A 21,598-nucleotide genomic window follows, 5' to 3' on the forward strand; every position below is an offset into this window, starting at 1 on the left:
TAGCCAGGCATCCAAGCAGAAGTTCATTCCAAAGGCTTAGAAGGGTTTGAAGCTGGGGAGTGACAAAACCAGAGTTGTTTAAACAATATCTCAAACTAGGGGAGGGAGATATGGATTGGAGGGAGCAGAGGAAATGCTGGGAAATTGGCTCAAAGGTTGTCTAATCAACATTAAGTCAATGAAAGAATGAATGCCATAATCAAGCTGAATACCATAATCAAATCTCTATTGATTTATTCTCTTCATCTCTTACTTTTTTTTACTTCTTTGAAAAAAACATAAATTGCTGAGGTTCTCTGGTGTTCAGTACAGAATATGTTTTCTTCCTCCTCATGCCTCTTTCAAACATACATATATTCTCCCTGCCTCCCTCCTTCTCTTGTTCCCACCCTCCTTCCCTCCCTTTCTTCCTAATCCTTCCTTTTCTTTTATGCATTTGTACTGGACTGTTTTATCAAAATGGGCAGTTGATTAACACAAGCCTGAGGTAATCGTACCAACAGGCCCTGTGAACCTATTCATATGTAGTTTCCAATGTGCATGAAGAGGAAGATGGCCCCTTGTCAATGGAGAGGGGACAAGCAAGATAAAAGGAATGTTTTCCTTTGACTCAAACATCTGCCAGATGATGAAATACCTTGCTATTGCTTTTTCTGATGGTTTGCCTCACAGACAGTAACAGTGAATTATGGTTTAAAATTCATTTAAATCAATTCAGAGTCATCAAGTAGCACACGGGTTTGTTTTTCTTTAGCATCCTATTTCTATTTTTGTGCAGATCTGAAGCTAAACACCCACAGTTACTGCACTGTCTGAGAAAAGCTCTCACTTACAGTGTTGTATGATAAGACTGTCAATTTGTGGCTCATTCATTATTCTGTTGTGAGGAAAAAAACTTTTTCCTCTACCAGCTTAGGTTCTGTGTTTGGGTGCCTGCAAATTAACTGAGAAAAGACAGCTTAGCAGAAGAAAAGACAAAGTTTATTCCTGTACGTGGGAGCATGCAAAGAAGGTACCTCTGAACAGCTAGAGTTAAAAGTTTATTTATCTTAATAAGAAAAGTCATTAATAGGACTTTACGGGAAAGCAACAACATGGTGGGAAACGAATGAGAAACAAGTAGAAGGTACAGAAAGTTTTGAAAAGCTGTTGTTTACATAATTTCTCATCCAGGTACAAGTGGTCCTAAACCTCCCCAAGAGGGAATCATGGCAGCTGTATTTTCAAGAGGCTTTGCTTAAGTCAGCAGAAGAGTAGGTTTTTTTCTACAGCTACTATTTATTCAGATGTTTTCAGCTGGAAATAATCTTCCTGTCACATTAGTGGGTCCAAGTGGATCCCATGAATTCACTCAACAAATACTTATTGGGCACCTGCTATGTGGAAGGCACTCTTCTAGGTGCTGGGAATCTAGCAGAGAACAAAACAGAGGAAACCCCTGCCCTCATGAGCTTACATTCTAGTGGGAGACTGATAGTCAATAAATAAAATATTTAGTATGTTTGATAATGATCAGTGTCAAGGAGAAAAATTCAGCAGGGAAGGATTTAGGAGGTTACAGTGTAACAGAGTGTGTAATTTTAGACAAGGAGACCAGGGAATGGAACATGTGAGTAGAGATCCAAGGAAGGAGAGAGCTATCAAATAAGATATTTGTACCTAAAGCGTTTTTAGTATTCTGTTAATGTTGTTCATAGATACTGATGTGCTTAGCATTTACAAATTAATAAGGCAATACAGACTGAAAATTAGCAAAGCTACCATCTGGGTCTTTGGGGTGACTACTCATCTAAGGTAATTAAATCCCCGGGGAATGGCGTGGCTTCTTAGAAGGTGATTGTTTTACTCTGGGTCCCTGACGGTGCATGGACGAAGTGAATCACCACGTCATTGCTTGGCCTTGTCAGTACAGTCTTCCTACGCTCATTCTCTTCCCAGTGCCCGTTTAGACTGTTCTGGGCGGGCAACAAGAGAGGGCTGATTCCAGAAGTGTTCCCATCATTGCTTCAAAATGCAGTCGTCTCCCTTAGCAACAACCTGATTTGCGAACCCATTGCCATAGAAATAGAATGCAAACTATATAAGCAGTGTAATTTTACTTTTTATTCTTTTAAACACTCTATCCCTCCACCCCTGCCTTCTTTTTCTCCACATTTGTCATTAGACAGACCCTGCCTTCACTTAGCCATTGCCCTTTGCCCTGTTCTACTTTTTCTGGCCATCACATAGATAATTCTCTGTCCTTATAGGCCAGGGCAGTTTTCTCAAACATGCCTTTTCAATTTATATCTCTATATTGTAAGAATAGAAAGAAGAGATTAAAAAAAAAAAACAAAACAAAGAGAGCAAGCAGCAATTACCCATTGGAATGATTTTCACTATGACTACTTTGTTTATCAGGAGTCAACCTCTATGCCTAATAAATATTTTTTCAAGAACAGAATAGCTTTTTTTATTTTTTATTTTTTAAATTGGAGTATAGTCAGTTTACAATGTTGTGTTAATTTCTGGTGTACAGCAGAGTGATTCAGTTATATATATTCCTTTTCATATTCTTTTTCATTATAGGCCATTACAAGGTATTGAATATAGTTCCCTGTGCTATTCAGTAGGACTTTATTATTTACCTATTTATAGTAGTTAGTATCTGCAAATCTCAAACTCCCATTTTATCCCTCCACTTCCCCCCTCTCCTTTCCTCCCTGGTAACCACAAGTTTATTTTTTATGTCTATGAGTCTGTTCCTGTTTTGGAAATAAGTTCATTTGTGTCATTTTTTAGATCCCACATATAAGTGATATCATATGGTGTTTTTTTCTTTCTTCCTGGCTTACTTCACTTAGTATGACAAAAAAGAATAATCTTTTGATGGTTTACATTTCTGAGGGAAACTAAAGCTTGAGCAGTGTCATTGAGGCTTGCATATTCTTCACTATGCACTAAGAGTATCCTTGTGGCAAAACTCCTCTCAGTCAAAAATAAACAGATACTGACTTTAAATGTTTTGTTTTAGCACCTGGTTTTAAAAAAGGTTCCCATCAAATCTTCTATTGCCTGATTGATTAGTTAAACAAATAATCACTGAGCATCTACTACAAGCTAGATAAGGCTAAGACTAGGGACAGAGCAATTAAAGATAAAATATGGGTTCTCAGAGAGCTCAGAGTGCAGATTGGAATGCAAATTGGATAAGAAGAGAGTGAAAAATGCATGAGAGAGGGAGGGTAGAAGGCCTTGGGAGCACATCAGACCAGAATCTAACCCAGCTTTCGAGGGTCAGCTGGATAGTTCAAGAGAGCTTCCTTGTTTTGAAGGATGAGGCAGAATTACCTAGGTAGAAAACCCACATGTGTAAAGGCACAAAGATCTAGGGAACCTCACTGAGAGTGTTTGGAAGAGATTGATGAGATAGAAGAGGCAGCAATAAGATCGTGAAGGGCATTGATGCCAGGCTCAGGAGTTTGGATTTGATTCTGAAAGTAATGAGGAACCAATAAAGCAGAGGCGGTGGTATGAACATGGGAAAGCTCACTTTGAACTTTGGAACTTTGGGCTTTAGAAAGTTTACTGTCAACTAAATGGAGAATGAATTGTGGAACAGGGAAACAAGAGAGAGGGCAAGGAGGCCAGTTAAGAGTCTGTAGAATTAGTACAGAAGCAAGGAGGGCCTGATCTCAGGCAAGAGCAGTGAGGATCATCTTGGTGGTATTTGGCATCAATTTATTATGGAAAGTAAGGGAAAGGGAAGAATGGAGTCTAAGATGGCCAACAGATGTCTACTGTATGTCTGGTTGAGTAAGCAAATTGATGTTCAGTGGTACTGACAGTATGTTGGGACACCTTTAGATACTGGTGTTTGGAAATAAACTAAGATGCGCCTTATAAGCTCTTATGCATAAAAGGATTTCCCTATAGCATTGGTGGTAGAAAGAACACAAAATCTGGAATCTGATGAGCTGGGTTTAAATCACTGCTCTGACATACTTTCACTGGAAGATATTTCTGATCATTTGTAAATTGGAGATAATCGTAGATCTTCCCTACTGTGACACAGGCTTATTATGACCATTAAATGAGGTAGGTTGCTGAAAGTTGATTTGTTTTCTTTTGAATTATAGTGCATTATAATAATGTAAGGTGGTGCTAGTACCAAGTCCAGTGTGTAAGTTTCTGTTCCTCTGATAGGCCACACTGACAAAGATAAGCTACTTTGGTGATGGTCCCTGCCCTGCCTCCTGCTGGCCAGGGTCCTGGCTGGTAGATTTCCAGCACACACATCATAGCCTGGTGGAAGTCTGGACCACAGAAATTGGGTGTGGCGACTTGGGCTCCTTCAGGTGGAATTTTTGGACTATGTTTACTGCCTGGTGGTGAATTGTTTCCTTATATATTTAAAAATTTTGGATTGTGAGCTCAGTTTCATTGGTGCATCACCAATGACTCCTACATAGCCTGTATTAAGGGAGTCTTCCTTTTAAATGTTTTTCTTTGTTTCTCTTGGCACTCCAGGGATTTCCCAGGCTCAAGACCAATTATGGGTATTAGGATAAGTGTAAATTTGAACTCCAGACAGCATGAGGATCAGCCAATGGTTGAAAATATTCAGAAGAGACTTGGTTTTGACCAGTTTGGTGTAAGATAAACAAACTTTTTATCTCCCAGTGTATTAGGCTGACTTTTTTCTAATCCACCCTCTCATCAATTTACAGTCCTTCAAAGACCCTAGTTTTGTGTTCCACCATTTCACATTGCATAGGCACACAGCCTCATATCCCCAATGGGCATTAACACCAAAGTCCCAGATAAGGAATTGGTGAACTATAGCCCAAAGACCAAATCCTGCTCACCTCTTCTCTTGGTAGATAAAATCTTATTGGAACACAGCCACACCCATTTGCTTATAAATTGACTGGGCCATTGACAACGGCAGAGTTGAGTCACTGCCACAGTAATCATATGGCCCACAAATCTGAAAATATTCTTTATAGAAGGTGTTTGCCAGTCTCTGGCCTAGATTAGTAAGACTGAAAGCTCTGCCCTCATCCGCACCCCTTGGGCTGCAGGACATGAGTTCTTGTGATTATCCCTTTTGTGTTCCTTTCCTCTTTATTTCTAGCTCCTTTTTTTTTTTTTTTTTTTTTTTTTAATGATTCCAGCTAGGCATTAAAGGTATGTCTATTTTATCTAGGAATTTTTGGCGGGAAAGTTTTCACATGCCTAGCCTACCATATTGCCCAAACCAGAAGTCCTTCTACTGTCTTTGGATAGTAATATATTCTTCTTTTTTTGAATTTTCTTGACCCTTTAACTTGATCATTTAAAAATTTCTTTGTTTTCTAATGCAATTCTTTAAGGCCATGAAATTTTCATCTACATAATTCTATGTCTGTCATATTTGATATGTTATGCTCTCTTTGTCATTCTTCTCAACTATTTTGTAATTCCCAGGATCATTTCCTTTTTAATCCATTGATCATTTTAAACTGCAATAGTCAGTTTTCAAATATATTTTTGGCTATCTTATTTTTAGTATCTTGTGGTCAAAGATCATGGTCTTTATAATATCTATTCCTTGATATTTGTTGAAATTTTCTTTGTGGCTTAATATGTGACCAATTATTATATATTTTTCATTTATGCAGGAAAGGAATTTATGTCTGGGTACAGGGTTCTCTCTGTGTATGTTATACCAAACTTGTTATTTGTGCCATTAGGGTCTCTATTTTGAATTTGTCTGCTAGATAGATCAGTTTCTAAAAGAGTTCTGTTAAAACCTATTGTGGTTTATATTTGTCTATCTGTCTTTGTAATTTTATCAGCTTTCTATATTTGAAGGCTATGTTGTTAGTGAGTGTAAAAATTTGATTGTTACCCTCTTTTGGGTTATTTACTGGCCTTAATGTTAAATTTCCTGGTTTATGATTGTTACAAATCAGGTTTTTTTAAATGGCTAACTCAAACCCTTCTGTGAGTTAAATGTAGCCTTGGGCTGCCAGCTTTATACCCCAGCAAAATGTAGACAAAAGAATGAACTTGTTCTGATGTTCCCTTCTGCTGGTCTTAGTTTTACATTGGGTTTCTATAGAGACATGTCTTGATCATTTGATGACCCTGAATCCTGTAGTTCAAGTCCACGCAAAAGATATGCTTTTGTGTATGTTGCCTCTGAGAAGGTCCCTCCCAAATGTCACTGTACCCCTTTCATTTTGATCCAGTTTTCCATACTCGACTGGCATGCTTTGACAGTTTGGGGGTTTAAAGGTGTAGATATTTCCTTTTTACATCAAATATGAAATTTTTCTTCCATTTTTCAAAGTGTTTTTTAATCTTGGGGAATTGGGAATTGGGGCTGAAGTGCAAATAATCCTTGCTTTACTATTGTCAACTTGTAAGACCTCAAAATATTCTTCTTACCCAAAGGCTTTCGGTGGTTTTATTCTCCTGACAGAGTGTGAAATACTCTCATAGTACCAAAAGCAGAAAACCAAAAGGTTAATTAGATGTGATATATTGATAGACATTGATGCTAATCATACTCATCTCCAGAATCAATGGAAAACAGGGTTAGAATTTAGTCTTATTGTTTCCCTGATAAAGTCACTTGATTAAGTAAGGAAAAATGCTTTTGGAAAAAGTTGACCTTTAAAATGTGGACTCCAACTAATATTTCATCTTCTCCCATTTTTCCTTTTGTAGTATGACTATGAATATGATGAAAATGGTGACAGAGTCGTTTTAGGAAAAGGCACTTACGGGATAGTTTATGCTGGTCGAGATCTGAGCAACCAAGTCAGAATCGCCATTAAGGAGATCCCAGAGAGAGATAGCAGGTACAGTAATCATGGTTCATGAAAGCTGTTTTCTAAGATATCTGTGTTGCTAATAGCATTTAAAAATATTTTGGTGGTCTGAAACTCTGAAAACTCTGCTGCTTTAATTAGCTCCCTTTGAGGTTTAGCTGCTGCATCATTCAGTGAGTCAGTACAAGACTGGTAAGGAAGGATGGCATCTCCGAGGCAACCAGGACAGGACGTTCAAAGAATAGAGAAGAGGATGGCCCTTGTGTGTTGGGCTCAGGTTATGTTGGATAATGGCTGGTTTACTATACAGATAGATGAGGAATAATCACCATCAGAAATGGTTTGAACCAGAGGTTCCAGCATGTAAGGAGGATTAGTAATCATCACTCATCCTAAACAACAAGGAGAAAACTGAACAAAATGAAAAATCAGCTATGCTTCTTGGAGCTGTCAGAAAAGTGATGTCACAGGACAAACCAATGGCCCCCAAATTGGAGACTGTCATAAGACAGTCCTATTACTTTTGCAAGTTTTGCCTCCAGGAGCCCTAACAGGTCCTCACAAAGAAAATCCGTGAAAATCTCCCTCTCCCAGGCTTCCTGCAGGGGTCGGGGGAAATAACCATTTTGAAAATAACTGAGTGTTCTGTTTTTAACAAAGCTTGCCCTCAAGGGAAACTATTTTACCAGAGCCTAAACTCTGTGTCGTGTTAACCTAACCAACCTGGGGGAAGAGAAATGCCCAACTCCAGCCCACTCTAGCCATCCTGTCCCATCTAAGTGAGGACTGAGAAACATTTGTGAAGTTCACAGCCTAGTGGCACAGGCTCACTGAAAGACAGAGACTAATTCACAAAACCATAGCACAAGGCTTCCTTCCCCCTACACCTCGCCACCACACCACTGAAGGTTTATTCAGCAGAGTTCCTTTTACCGAATATATCAGGTCCAACTTCCCACCAAAAATGACAAAGCACACTGAAAGGCAAAAAATACAGTTTGAAGAGACAGATATGACAGGGATGTTGGAACTATCAGACTGGGATTTTCAAACAACTGTGATGAATATGCTAAGAGCTCTAATGGAAAAAGTAGACAACCTGCAAGAACAGATGTCAGTGTAAGTGGGGAGATGGAAATTCTAAGAAAGAATCAAAAAGCAATGCTGATGTGGAAAATACTGTAACAGAAACAAAGGATGCCTTTGATGGATTGGACACGCCTCAACCTCTGAGTTTGCAGATATGTCGATAGAAACTTCCAGAAGACAAGTAAAGAGAAAAAAAGCTGAAAAAGAAAATTCAAGTACTGTAGGACAACTACAGAAGTTGCAACATACCTTGTGGGAATACTAGAAGGAAAAGGGAGGGAGAAGAACAGAAGTATTTGAGGACATGGTTTGAACCACACAAAGTAGGGCTGTCTGCTCTAGTGCTCTGTCCTATCCTCTGCTTCTCCAAGCAACAATTCTTTCTTAATCTCATGATTTCTGCTGCCTCAAAGCTCCTCTTACGCGTTCTCTTCATAAAATAGTTGCTCCTACAATCCATTAGACAGAATTTCTATGTGTTGCAGATTCAATCTCTGAAAGAAAGAGGATTGGATTGAGTTTCTTATTATAATATTTCTCTCTTTTTTTAAAACAATGTTTCTTATTTGGCCAAACTTTAATGTTGAGCTGCATCACAGACATATTTTAGTTGCCCCTCCACTCTACACTTTTTGGCCATGATGATAGTGTCACATGATCAGCTTTTTTAGAAAGGACACTCCCCTGAGCTACCTGGATTTACCCAGCTTCTTCACTTGTAAATATAAAAGGCACCTCAAGGTTAACATGGCCTTGTTAAAAAGACCACAAATAATAAATGCTGGAGAGGGTTTAGTGAAAAGGAGACCCTCCTACGCTGTTGGTGGGAATGTAATTTGGTACAGCCAATATGGAAACCAGTAAGTAGACTCCTTAAAAAACTAAAAATAGTTACCCTATGATCCAGCAATCCCACCCCTGGGCATATATCCGGAGAAAATTCCCATTCGTAAAGACTCATGCACCCCAGTGTTCATAGCACTGTTTGCAATAGCCAAGACATGGAAGCAATGCAAATGTCCATCAACAGATGATTGGATAAAGGTTAACATGGCCAAAACTGAACTGTGGGTTTTTACTCTCAAATGTACTCGACCTGCGGTATTCCCTATCTCTCAGTTCATCTCACCCCATCCATCCAGCTGTTCAGACTACCAGGATTCATTTGGATTCCTGTCTGTTTCACTCTATGTTACTCCATCATAAGGCCTACTGTTGTCTCAACCTCTAATTCTGAATCTTTCCACTCTGTCCCATCACCAGCCTAAGCCTTTGGGTCTCCCACCCAAAATCCTTATTGCAACTCCTTCATAACTAGTCTCTGCTTTCACTCTTTCCTCCACCTCAGCTCCTTCCTTTCTCAGAGAAGGCACAGAGATCTTTTTCCAGTTGACATCACATCTGTCACTACTACTTAAAACCCTTCAATTGATTCTTATGTAACCAGCATAAAACCCAGAACCCTTAGTATAGACATCTGCCTCCCTCTGCGGCCTCACCTCCTCCACTGAAGCCCCACGCACCTCTCTTTCCTCCAGGCCCACCAAGGCTCTGTCCCCAGATTTCAGCAGGATTGCCTCATTTTCATCAGTTGGGTCCCAATTCAGTTCTCAAGCCCTCAAGAGGCTTTCTCGGATTCCCTAACCTGAAAAAGACCCCCCTGTCAGCAATCAGTGTCCCAGACCTCAGCCTCTCCATCCTTGCTGCGTGACTTTGACAGGTGGCTGCTTTGCCTCCAGCCTCCGTATCTGCATTCCAGGCAGGAAGAGGAAGAAGGAAAACAAACGTTCTCAGAAATGTCCAGCATACTTTCACCTCTACCTCATTGGCCAAAAGTGACCACCCCTAACTGCAGGGACGGCTAGAAACTCAGCAGCTTTTAAGCTGACGAGTTGTTTCTACAAACAACATCACAGAAAGAGGGGAGAACAGATATTAAGTAGGCAAACAGCTTTTACTGTCTGCCTCATGTATGGATTCAATTTTATGTGTTCTGTGATATTTTTGCCAAGTTTCCCCTTTGTTAATTCATGAGTGATATATGAATTCTTACCAAATGGTGATAGAAACTATTCATTAAATATCTAGCGTAATATATATTAATTTGTCATATTACAATTTTTGTTAAATATTCCTATAGGTTTTTAAGTAGTATATACACAGAGTAGATTTTTAAGCAATATAAAATTTTAAAAGAGTTCTCACTATCAAATTGCTGCAAACTCATTAATCTTTAGCAACATGCCCTCCCTTCCCACCACCAGATAAATTTAAGCAGGTACTTGGAAGAAAACCACTTTTAAAACCATCTTTGTAGCTCGAGTTTATTCAGCTGCCACTGTGCACACACAGAGTACATGAACACCAACAAAGTACTGTTTAGCATAATGTAGGCTGTTTGAAACTGTCTTGCGTGACAAGTCCTTCTCTTGAACAGCTGGCGTGGAGCATCTTTTTGTGACCTATTAAAGAAGGTTACAGTGAAGTCCATCATATTATTGTGAGATACAGCACACAAAGGTATTTCCATCTGTGTGCCCTGGAGAGGTTTCGAGGTTGCCTTTAAAAAGGTAGCGATTACAAAGGATAATTGCTAAGGCGGGAGGGTGGATGTGAGTAATGCATGATCCCACATACACCAAACACTGCTTTCTGTAGGGAAGGATCATAGCAACAAAAACAGCGTCTTCTGTGTTTCCCTCACACTCTAAAAACACTTTTGTTAGCACCTAAGAGCGAGCTGGTGGATTTTAAGGACACTCTCATAATCTACCCCAACTACTTGTTAACCTCAGGTTGGCTTCTTCCACTAACATTCTACACACCCCTGAACTGTCTTCACTTCAGTCAGGTATTTCCACTCAGCTATATATGAGAGCCATCTGAGAAACTTAAAAAAATACTCAGACCCTCTACCCCAAATTCTGGGTCATGGATGGGTAAGTCATGGGCATAGATATTTTTAAAAATCCTTCTGGGAGATGCAAATTTCCAGCCAAGGTTGGGAACCACTGGTTTGGTTGGTTGTATCTGACTCAGGAGAGAGGCTCTGGAAACATGTATGATTTAATAATTTTTCAAAGCTAAATGCACATAAGTATCTCTGATTATCTATACCATTTCTTCTTTCCATTGTCAAAACTAATTGAGAAGAAATGGGATTTTCTTGTAATTCCCATAGACACGCTTAGCTTATGGACCTGAACAAATTATAATTTCATGCTTATTCAGTGCTTGGTACTTCTTTCACTTACTCTTAGAATTGCTGGGTGTTACTAATCGTTTCCGTATTGGAGAAGAGTTCTTATTCTTAGCTAGGATGAATCCTGACTATCATTGTAACTTTTGAGCTATCCTTTGATTATGTAATGGGGGGGGGTTATACTTGTTTCTCCAGTATCTTACATTTAAACGTTTATGATTGATGTTTAATAGAGGGTCAGGAGGTGGGAGCCCTTTAATTATCATAAACTGAATTAGCCTCTTTAGATTTTTAGTCATCTTGATCTGTGAAATCTACAGATTTGGCCTGATATTGCCACTAGTTTATCTCATACATATCAAGAGCAATCTTATTAACTAGCGTTAAAGAGTTTTAAACTCTGTGGAAAAAGCAGCACGCAGATATCTTCATAGCAGAGAATTATGACCTAAGTATCTTGTTAGTAGCACTAGATACTGGTGTTTCTTGTGTTATCTCATTCAAGCAATAATCAAATTGGTTTTGTTGTCTTTAACCTATATCTTTTTAAGGGGTTTAGTTTAATTACCAGCCTTTAGTTCCTAGAGCAATTCTAAAGAAAAATAAAATGAGTTAAAGATCTAATATACAAGTCAATTTTTGTTGTTGTTGTTGTCAGCTTTCTGGTAATATTTCACAGATTATCAGTTTGTTTAAATTAAATGAATTTGGATTTTTGTAACCTACTAATTGCTTTAGCTTTATAGTTTATGCTGATAAGCTTTATGAAAATAGTTTTATCCAGTACTAACTGATTCTAGTATTTGTTATTGGCACTCAAAAAAAAATCCATTCTGCTTATTTAGATATGCCATCGTAAGACCTGACCATTTCTTGCGTGTAGGACTGAAGCAAATGATGAGGCATCAGGCTTGTATTTTATGTTTTAGTGGTTAGTGCCTTTCACACCTGTAGCCTCCATTGTATAACAGAAAAAAAAAAAAAAACTAGGGAATAGCTTTGAGTATCTGTTTATGTTTATCATTGCTGACACCCTTCCATAGTTAGTTATACAATAATTATATTAATATAACATATAGTAATATATTACTCTAATATTTAGGATTGTTAAGAGCCTACAAGCTTTATAATACTTCAGATAATCATCGAAAGTGTTGTTCTGTCTCTTCCAGATATATCAAATACTTTCATCTTATAATTTGATAAAGCAACATATACTGAGTACATGATTTTGAAGTCTGGCTTAAAGCTGGTCTTTCAGTATGGAGGCTTGGTTAGGATTTGAGATGATAGAATTGGTTAGAATAGAATTAAGGAAACTCAGCATATAAATGATTTTATGTTTTCTATTGAAGAGTTGGTAGGCCTTTCAGTAAGTTCCAAAATGAAAATTAAAATTTTTTGCAATTTTTATCTTCCTGGTAAAGAATCTCCAGGAATAATAAAGTAATGTTATGAAGCCAGTGGCACAGAAAGTCATGTTAATGTGGACAGTGTGGATGATTTCAGTTTTCCTGGATTCAAATCTTAGCTCTGTCATTTACTAGCTTTGAGATCCTGGGAGGATTAGTCATCCTGTCTGTGAATCAATCTCCTTATCTGTAAAATGAGCATCTTAGTAGTACCTTCCCATGGGGTTGTTGTGAGGAGTGAGTTAATATATACAAAAGGCCCAGAACAGTACCTGACACAGTTCCCCTCAGACCTTACCATGGCTCCAACTTCACAGAATTTCTGTGATGAGAAGTAAAGACCTTAGATGGTCGTGTTTGATTTTATACATACAGGCATATGTTTAGCTGGCGTTTTCAATTCGTATTGCCTAAATGTGTACATGAAAGTCTGGCTATGTAATTAGCTCACTGGTATCTGCATGTCCTTTAGATACTCCCAGCCCCTGCATGAAGAAATAGCATTGCACAAGCATCTCAAGCACAAAAATATTGTCCAGTATCTGGGCTCCTTCAGTGAGAATGGTTTCATTAAAATCTTCATGGAGCAGGTCCCAGGAGGTAAGAGATGGTTTTCTTCCTTTTAAAAATACAAGTTTCTACTATGCATAAAATAATAAACTGCAAGGATATATAGTACAACACAGGGAATGTAGCCAATGTTTTATAATAACTATAAATGGAATATAACCTTTAAAAATTATGAATCACTATGTTGTATTCCTGAAACTTATATAATATTGTGCATCCACTATACCTCAATAAAAAAAATAAATAAAAATATAAAGTATAGGAAAACTTCAAAAAAATACTTTAAAAATGTGTGTTTCTAGAGCCTTGAGGAGGAGTAAAATTGAATAGGATGTACAAGTTTACAGGTCTTAATTTCTTTAAATTAAAAGAAAAATTAGACATATGATGTTACCTTACAGTTTATTAGGGGACAATAAATAAGTATCAGAACTATTTTAGTGTCAGGCATCATGACTTGGATTCAGGTTAGCATTTGAGTGGCCCTTTATTTTGACTGTATTTGATAATGACCATCTTCAGAACCGGGACACTTTCCTATTTATATCTGAGCCCAAGTGCAGAGTACAGTACCCAGGCCACCGTGAATAACCAACAAATAGTAGTTTACATTAATGCTACGTTATTAATGTGCCATGAAGAACTCATTTGGATAAGATTTTATCCACTGTTCCTCCCTACTTGCAGGAAGTCTTTCTGCTCTTCTTCGGTCCAAATGGGGCCCGCTGAAGGACAACGAGCAAACCATTGGCTTTTATACAAAGCAGATACTGGAAGGATTAAAATACCTCCATGACAATCAGATAGTTCACCGGGATATAAAGGTAGGATGCAATAGGATTTGGTTTCCTAAGTTTCTTGGTGGGTAATTGTTTTATTTGCAAAAGTCATATCGTGTTATAGGTATTAATTTGAAATGATAAATAAATAAATTGTAGAAACAGCAGAAATATATCACTCTGCCCTTGAATCGGTTATTCAAGTCTTGTCTCTTCTACTCAAGGAATAAACTCCTTAACCATGTTCAACCAACAAAGACTGAATTTCTACCACATGTCTGGCACAGTTTTACGTGCTCTGTGGGGCTGGTGGCTCAGCAGAACAAAATTAAACAGGAGATGGTCCCTGCTTCTGAGGCTCTCACAGGCTGGTTGACCTTTGAATCCTTGCCGGTAGTAGCTAGTCAGTAAATATTTGTTGAATTAATGGATGAATAGTTAGAAGGAAAAAAAAAATCCCCACATCTCACAAGTATCATACACTCATGAGTTGAACTAAAATTAGATAATTTACCAAATTCTCTTTAAAAAGAGACTATTCAGAACTGATTAATTTATGACAAAGTCTGGACTATATTGAAAGCAAGTTCATATGACTTCCCTAAAACCAACCCAAATACCCATTTATTTGTGCTGTCCCTAAATATTCCTGGAAAAGAAATAAAATAACATAGAAAAGAAAGTAAAGTGACTTGGAAGTTGTAAGTATCATAATTTAACTCATCATACCTGTATCAAACACAGACAGCTCCTACATTCTGTAACCCACAGCAAGCTCTAAGTAGGAACCACGTTTGACCTTGTGACCTGAGTAGCAACTTGTGAACTGATAACATATAAACAAAAATGGTGTCAAGAATTCACTATTGAGAGTAACTGTTAATAAAGAGGACAAAATTAGTGTCCCTGTTTGCTGTAAGGACACCTTTTCTTATTGGACTTTCAAGGCAACAGCAAGCAGTGTTAGAAGAAAGATAACACTTGTGATTAAAACTCTCTCTTCTCTAGGGTGACAATGTGTTGATTAATACCTACAGTGGTGTCCTCAAGATCTCTGACTTCGGGACATCAAAGAGACTTGCTGGCATAAATCCATGTACTGAAACCTTTACTGGTATGTTTTTGCAATGATGATACAGATCTTATGTAATTAAAGCAATAATTGCTGCGTTTGAGCATAACATGAGAGGTAAATTTAGTCTGTGTTCTCACAGATATTAATGTTGATATCTTTTGATGCTCACTGAAAAATGTTATACACAATGTGATCTGGCCCCTTTCTTATCTTGTGTTTATATGACTTGCTCGGTTTCCTGCTTAATGCTACTGAAGATTTTTTTTTAACTCTCAATTTGTTATTGATTTTTCTTTTCATGTCATTACTTCTCTCCTGGTTGGTCTACAACCACTGTAATCCTGACGAGATTTATTTTTTTTAACATTTCTTTGGCCCAGCCTCTCTCAGATCCTTACTCATACCTTAATCATTTCCCATTTGGACTCTGAGTTCCCTCCTTCCTAATCTGTTTACTCCCTGTGGTTTCTTCTCCTACTCACAACATAAATAACTGTAAGATTTCAATTCAGAAAAAGGAAGTGACTCACTCACTCAAAAGTGGGGTGGGGAGAAAGCCTTCCTGAAAAATTAGGCAATGCAGCCACTGAGCTGCCTCTGGAGCAGAATCCTGCGAGGGTGGAGACAAAGTGACTTCCAGAAAGGTAGCAGTAGCCAAGAGGAGACTGAGACTTGGAGAGATTAACGACAGCCCAACAGTTACAGGGAAGGCATCTGGAACGTCAACCCTGCTCTCCACCCCATTCTGCTGATTCTCATGAAGTGTTACATTCTTGTTATCATCATCAGAGAGAGTGAGATTTAGTCAAAAAAAGAAAAAGGGATAATGAATAATCTCTGATCTAATATAAAGCAAAATGGTCAGATGCCACCTTTTCTGAATTCTGTGAGGTAGGTGGCAGTATGAGGATTTTGCAGATGAGGAGATTGAGCGAGAGAAGATATCAGAGCCATGAGTTACAAGAGTTTGTTAACAAGAGAACCCAAGAGAATCTGAGTTAATCTTCCCTTCGCTCTTTGATTTGATCTTCTTGCTCCAGTCCATCTTTCTCTCCACCCTGCTGAAGTATCTATTCTGGAAGCCTGGAAAGGGGAAAGGAAAAAAGAGTGAAATTCTCTAAGTTTTCTCCTCAGAACATTCAGTCAGCAACGTCACTGACCCAATTCCTACTCTCACAGCAGTGGGTATTTCAGGGCACAGAGTTAAACACATTTAGAAATATATTTTTTGAACAAAATAAATTCTATCCTTTTAGAAATTCCATCCTTTTAGTAACTTTAAATATCCTTACATTTCTTTTCCTCATACTCCCTCCATTTGGCAATAGACACTTTAGACGCTGCCAAGATTCAGTAACTTCCTGAGAGGAAAATCCTTACGTTCAGACACTTTATTTGGCAAGATGTTAATATCTCCTGCTTATCTTGAAAACATTTTTTTTAATCCCCAGAGAAATTGTAGTAAAGCAGTCCTCCCAGAATCCTTTGCTTGTACTTCTCACACTGGCCTCACATGATGTGACCTGAGTGACACGTATGGGTGGGTCTGTCTGCAGCGCCAATCACAAGAGCCTGGGTGTGCAGGCCTCACAGCACGAGCTCAGTGCTGGCCAAGTCACAGGTGTGGTGACCTCTGATGAACTGAGTTGAAAGACACTGACCTGTTTGACTTCTTGGTGACTTGGGGAGAGGGAAGATGGCAGCGACTACCTGTTACGGAGTGCTGACTGCATATCTGACTGTGTTAAGTGCTTTACATGTTATGTCATTGAAGTTCATATATCAACCCTAGTCCTTAGGTATTATTATCCCAGTGTATAGTGAGAAAATTAAGGTTCAAAGAGGTTAATAACTTGCTTGAGGCCACAAAGCTAGTAAGTAACTTGAGCTACAGTTCAAACTAGACTTAACACGCCAAGTAGAATTAATTGTCTTCTCCCCAGACCTGTTCCACCCACACTATTCTCTGTCTCAGCTGGCCACTCCAGACTTAGAGTTGTATGTGGCACTTCTCTCACTCCAACTCAATCCACCAAGGAAACCTATTAGTTCTGCCCTCAGAATGTGTCCAGATATGGACCAGTTCTTCACGGCCTCCACGGCTACCACCTGGCTCACCTCTCACCTTCATGGCCTCAGTATCCTGTTCCCCCTGTTTCTACTCTTGCCCCTACTGTCTACCCTCAACACACAGCCAGACAGATCCTTTAAAAACATAAATCAAGTCCCGTCACTCAGAGATCTCGATGGCTTTCTGTTTTCTGAGTAAACAAACACCAGAGCCCTTCCAATGGTGGACAAGTCTCTGACCTACTCGGAGCCCGTTACCTTTCTGACCCGGTTTCTGCTCTTCCCCACCTGGCTCACTCTTGCACCTGAAACACAGGCCTTCCTGCATTTCATTACACTAGGCGGGTCCTGCCGCAGGGCTTTTGCACATGCTTTTCGTTCTGTAACACTCTTCTCCCAGCTATCTGCATGGCTAAGTCCCCTTGCACTCCTTCAAGTGTAAACTCAGATATCATCTCAGTGAGGCCTGTGACCACCCTGATTCCCATGGCAGCCCTCCCCTCAGCACTTCTGATCTTCATCCCCTACTTTTTTTTTTAATCGTAACACATCACTTTCTAATGTATCATATAGTTTACTTATTTATAATGTTATACTTTATTGTCTGTCTCCCACTTCAAAAATGTAAGCCCCTGGAGCCCAGGGATTTCTGTCTATTTAGGCCCCTGCTATATTATGAGTGCCTGGCCCATTGTAGGCCCTCAGTATAGATCTACTAAATGAATGAGTGGATGTAGAGTGACATCAAAGTTTAAGCTTTCAGTCACTAACTTGTAGTGGCTCCCCAGCTGGTTGCAGTGGCAAAAAAATTCTAAACTAGATTATTTTAAAGTAATTTTTTAAAATGTTAATGAAGATATATGAAGTATGGGTTTTAGCATTAATACTCTCACTTGTTTTCTTTAGTCTAATGTTCAGATTGGCTTGCATTTTCATTATCCAGCTCTGTAAACCTCTTTATATAAAATACTGTGTCGCCCTTGTAGAGTAAAGAGAGCAGATATGAACGCGTGATTAAATCTGCTTTTTTTTTTTTTTTACTCTATGGGGGATAATTAAACATAATTGGCAGATACTACTCTTTGAAATATTATCTGATGAATACAAATTTTGCATAATTTATTGTTAAGATATCACTTGAATTTTCCAATTTAAAAATTTCACTATTTTTGGTCAGTTTTAATTCCTACTCAGATATTAGTACAACTTAAATTATTTCATCAATTCTGTTTTAGATCCAGAGAGGTAATAAAAGAGTGGTAGACTTCAGCCTGTATGACTACTTGATTTTTATTTACATTATAAAACATTACACTTTAGGGGAAGCTATAAAGAGAAATCATAACAATTTTCTACTCAAGGCAGGTGATTTGAGGAGCATGGTTATCTTTTCCTTCGCCAGGTGAAATACGTCCCTCCAGTAATGTTACTGCTTTCAGTTGAGAGCAGACACGTGGAGCTGTATACGAGCATGAACACGAGCTACTGTCATGTTATGATGATGTCTGGAGGATAAACCTGGCAGGATGACAATGCTGGACAAAAATAATATACTTTTCCTATTTTTATAAACACAGCCAATATCTAACCTTCAATAGTGGGTTTCATAGGACCTGTTTAGAGGAGATTTGTGTAGCAGTTTTCGCTTGTAAATCAGGCATGGAGCAGTCATAAAAGGTGTTGCCTGAAATTTATTAAACTGTCTGTCACTTTGGTCATGAATCAAGTAACACTGAAGTAGGCCTTTTGGCAAATGCCACAGGATTTGATGTAATTCATTATGGCACCTTGGATGGGTTCCTGTTCACTGATTATATCATTTGTGTGAGTATATCAGAAGCTGGTTGATATGACAATTATCTGTTCCTGTTCACACCCCTGACTCACTGCTGGACGTTGAGAGATCACTCCAGACTAAAAGTAAAAACTTAGCTTCTAGTTTGAGCCAATGAGACAGTTGCAGTTGCGTATTCACCTGGGATATACCAGGCCAGAGCTAGAACCGGGGGTTGTTGGCCCCCACTTAATGCTCTTTCCATCATACCACACTCTTTGACTCTCTGATTCCATGAAGCCTTTTAAATCTCCTTATTCATTTTATTCTTCTTCACTCTGGTGATTTGTCTGTACTGATGGCTCATGACCTGTCTTTGACCCGTTAAATCTGTTATTCTGTGGACCACAGGCACACAGCAGAAACTGTGCATTTTGATTAACAGAATAACGTACACCAAAAATTATTTACATTATTTTTAACAGTGGCTTTCAGGATCTTAATGCTTTAAGGATTAAGAAATAAGAATGAACAGAAGAACTAAGCATTTAACCAGGAATTGAGAAATAACAGACTGAAGAAATGGATGAGTGACCTAGATTTTTCCTAGAAAAGACTGGAAGTATTCGTAAAGGGAGTCTTTATGTATTTGAAAAACTGATTACAGAAAATGTGTGTTAATGTATTTTCTGTTATTCTCAAACAACTGTTAGAAGTTTCTAAGTTTCCCAATGAAATGATGCCTCGATTATTCTCTAGTATCTAGGAAATGATAAAATATCTATTCATAAACAGATAATATTAGTAAACTACTTTTATCACGAATAAGATCCATTACAAAAACTGCTATTTCTCCTTTTATTAGCAGAGAAAACTGGAACTCAAAGAAGATGAGATATTAAGACCTGAATCATGCTTTTAAAGTTGTCTCATTTACATAAAGAAATTGAAAGTGATTAGATGTTCAGTCTATTAGATGTTCATCAGTTTTCTCTTCTTAAAATGTAACTGTGTTTGAATTATGTCCAGGTACCCTTCAGTATATGGCACCAGAAATAATAGATAAAGGACCAAGAGGCTACGGGAAAGCAGCAGACATTTGGTCTTTGGGCTGCACGATCATTGAAATGGCCACTGGAAAACCACCCTTTTACGAACTGGGAGAACCACAAGCAGCTATGTTCAAGGTCACATTTCATATGTTTTAAATGTCTTAAAAACCAATGGTTAAAGCTCTTTATAGCTTCTGGATGATCCATGTGTGTATGTCATATTTTTTTTTAGGCAAAAGGAAAGGGACCTAAGTAAGCATGGTCCAAGATCTAAAGTTCCAGATTCACTCCCTTCGGTCAGCACCTGTGCTTCATGTGGAGAGTCTCTCTCCACATTAGTTTTCTCGACTGTCAAATGAGATTCAACATAACTGCCTTTGACCACCTTTTCACAATACAGGATAAATAACACACCACTCCACGGAAGATGATTTAAGCTCTTTGGGAAACTCAGTCTGAAAAATCTTCCACTAAGGGAGATATAAAAACTTTTTTTTATCCATTTAGGTATTAAAAAAATGTTCCTTTACTCTATCATAATAGTTGGAAGTCTCCATAGATAAAAGGGTACAATTGCTATTTTCAGTACATTAATCTTATTTTCATGTATCTACTCTTCTAGCTAGTTAATTTGCCCATTGGTAACTCTTTACGGAGTGGGAAAGGAAGTAGCCCCATCTCTCAAAATAGGGAGCCCCTGAGATGGAAATAGGCCTGAGAGAGCCTAGGGGCCACAGCTTCAACATCCAGGGACTGGGCAAAGCAGTGACCTGGCTCTGAGTCCCTGCAGCCCTCACCTGCCACTCCACGAAGCCAGAGAAACATTGAAACCGACACCCGTTTCCCAGGAAGGAAAGCTTACATGTCTGCTAGTCTCTAAGGCAGAGGACTTCTGATCACAATGTGTTATTCCTTTCCCTGTCATGGACCATGTTTCTAGCACTTACTCCGTTTGTGAATAGCCTCTTGTGAGGGGCCATGTGTTACATACCTTCTGTTTTTGTATAAAGTGTGGTTTACTTTAAGCTTGGAGACAGTCTGATGAGACACTGCTGGTACAGAAATGAATAGTGTATCCAAAACTGAGAGAATGATGAGAGCTGCCTTTCCTGACATGAATGTATGTCTTTGTCTTCTTGGGCAATCTTTCAAGTTTTCACCAATCTCTAGGACTTCACTCTGAAATGCTCCTATGTTACCCATCGGTGCCAGATTATTATACAGCATGCTTTAGATGAAATAGCATACTCTGGCTGATTTGCAGTGTTTGAATCCAGGCTCCAACACAGTCAAGCTATTTGATGACTTTGAGCAAATTACTAAACCTTCTTGTACCTCAGTTTCCTCATCTGTAAAATGGGTATAAACATTGTTCCTATCTAATAGAGGTTTTTGAGGAGTATATGCAATAAGATGTGCAAAGCACTTAGAACAGTGTGTGGCACATAGGTGGTGCTTTATAATTATTACAAATAATTATATTATTATATAATAATAAATTAGTATAAGCTATTTGATAACAGAAAAAGATTCCCCTAGGAAATTTTCTCTGTACTAAATACATGAAAACATTATTGAAAAAATTAGAATGACAGCAAGAAGAAAGTTCTCACTGGTATAAAAATAGAGTTTGTTTAATTTTAAGTATTTTCAAATATCTGTGTTAACATAGGCACTTTGAGACAGGGAAAATGTTCACAAATCATGGCAGAGGAGAAACAACACATGCTTTAAGCCAAAATGTTCAAATCCCACATCTGCCTTTTCATAAGCAT

General features: G+C 38.4%; 1 protein-coding gene across 5 annotated transcripts in view; it reads left to right on the forward strand.

Annotated features, from left to right (window-relative positions):
• Positions 1–21,598, forward strand: part of MAP3K5 (mitogen-activated protein kinase kinase kinase 5) — a 202,206-nt gene that overhangs the window by 150,016 nt on the left and 30,592 nt on the right. For all 5 annotated transcript variants that reach the window (XM_045524461.2, XM_045524462.2, XM_074368290.1 and 2 more), the window contains 5 exons: positions 6,697–6,830; positions 12,976–13,103; positions 13,761–13,897; positions 14,861–14,966; positions 19,801–19,958. In XM_045524461.2, the coding sequence (XP_045380417.1) occupies positions 6,697–6,830; positions 12,976–13,103; positions 13,761–13,897; positions 14,861–14,966; positions 19,801–19,958 (663 nt within the window). The remainder of the gene's footprint in view (positions 1–6,696; positions 6,831–12,975; positions 13,104–13,760; positions 13,898–14,860; positions 14,967–19,800; positions 19,959–21,598) is intronic.

The sequence above is a fragment of the Camelus bactrianus genome, chromosome 8, assembly GCF_048773025.1.
Source record: "Camelus bactrianus isolate YW-2024 breed Bactrian camel chromosome 8, ASM4877302v1, whole genome shotgun sequence".
NCBI lineage: Eukaryota > Metazoa > Chordata > Mammalia > Artiodactyla > Camelidae > Camelus > Camelus bactrianus.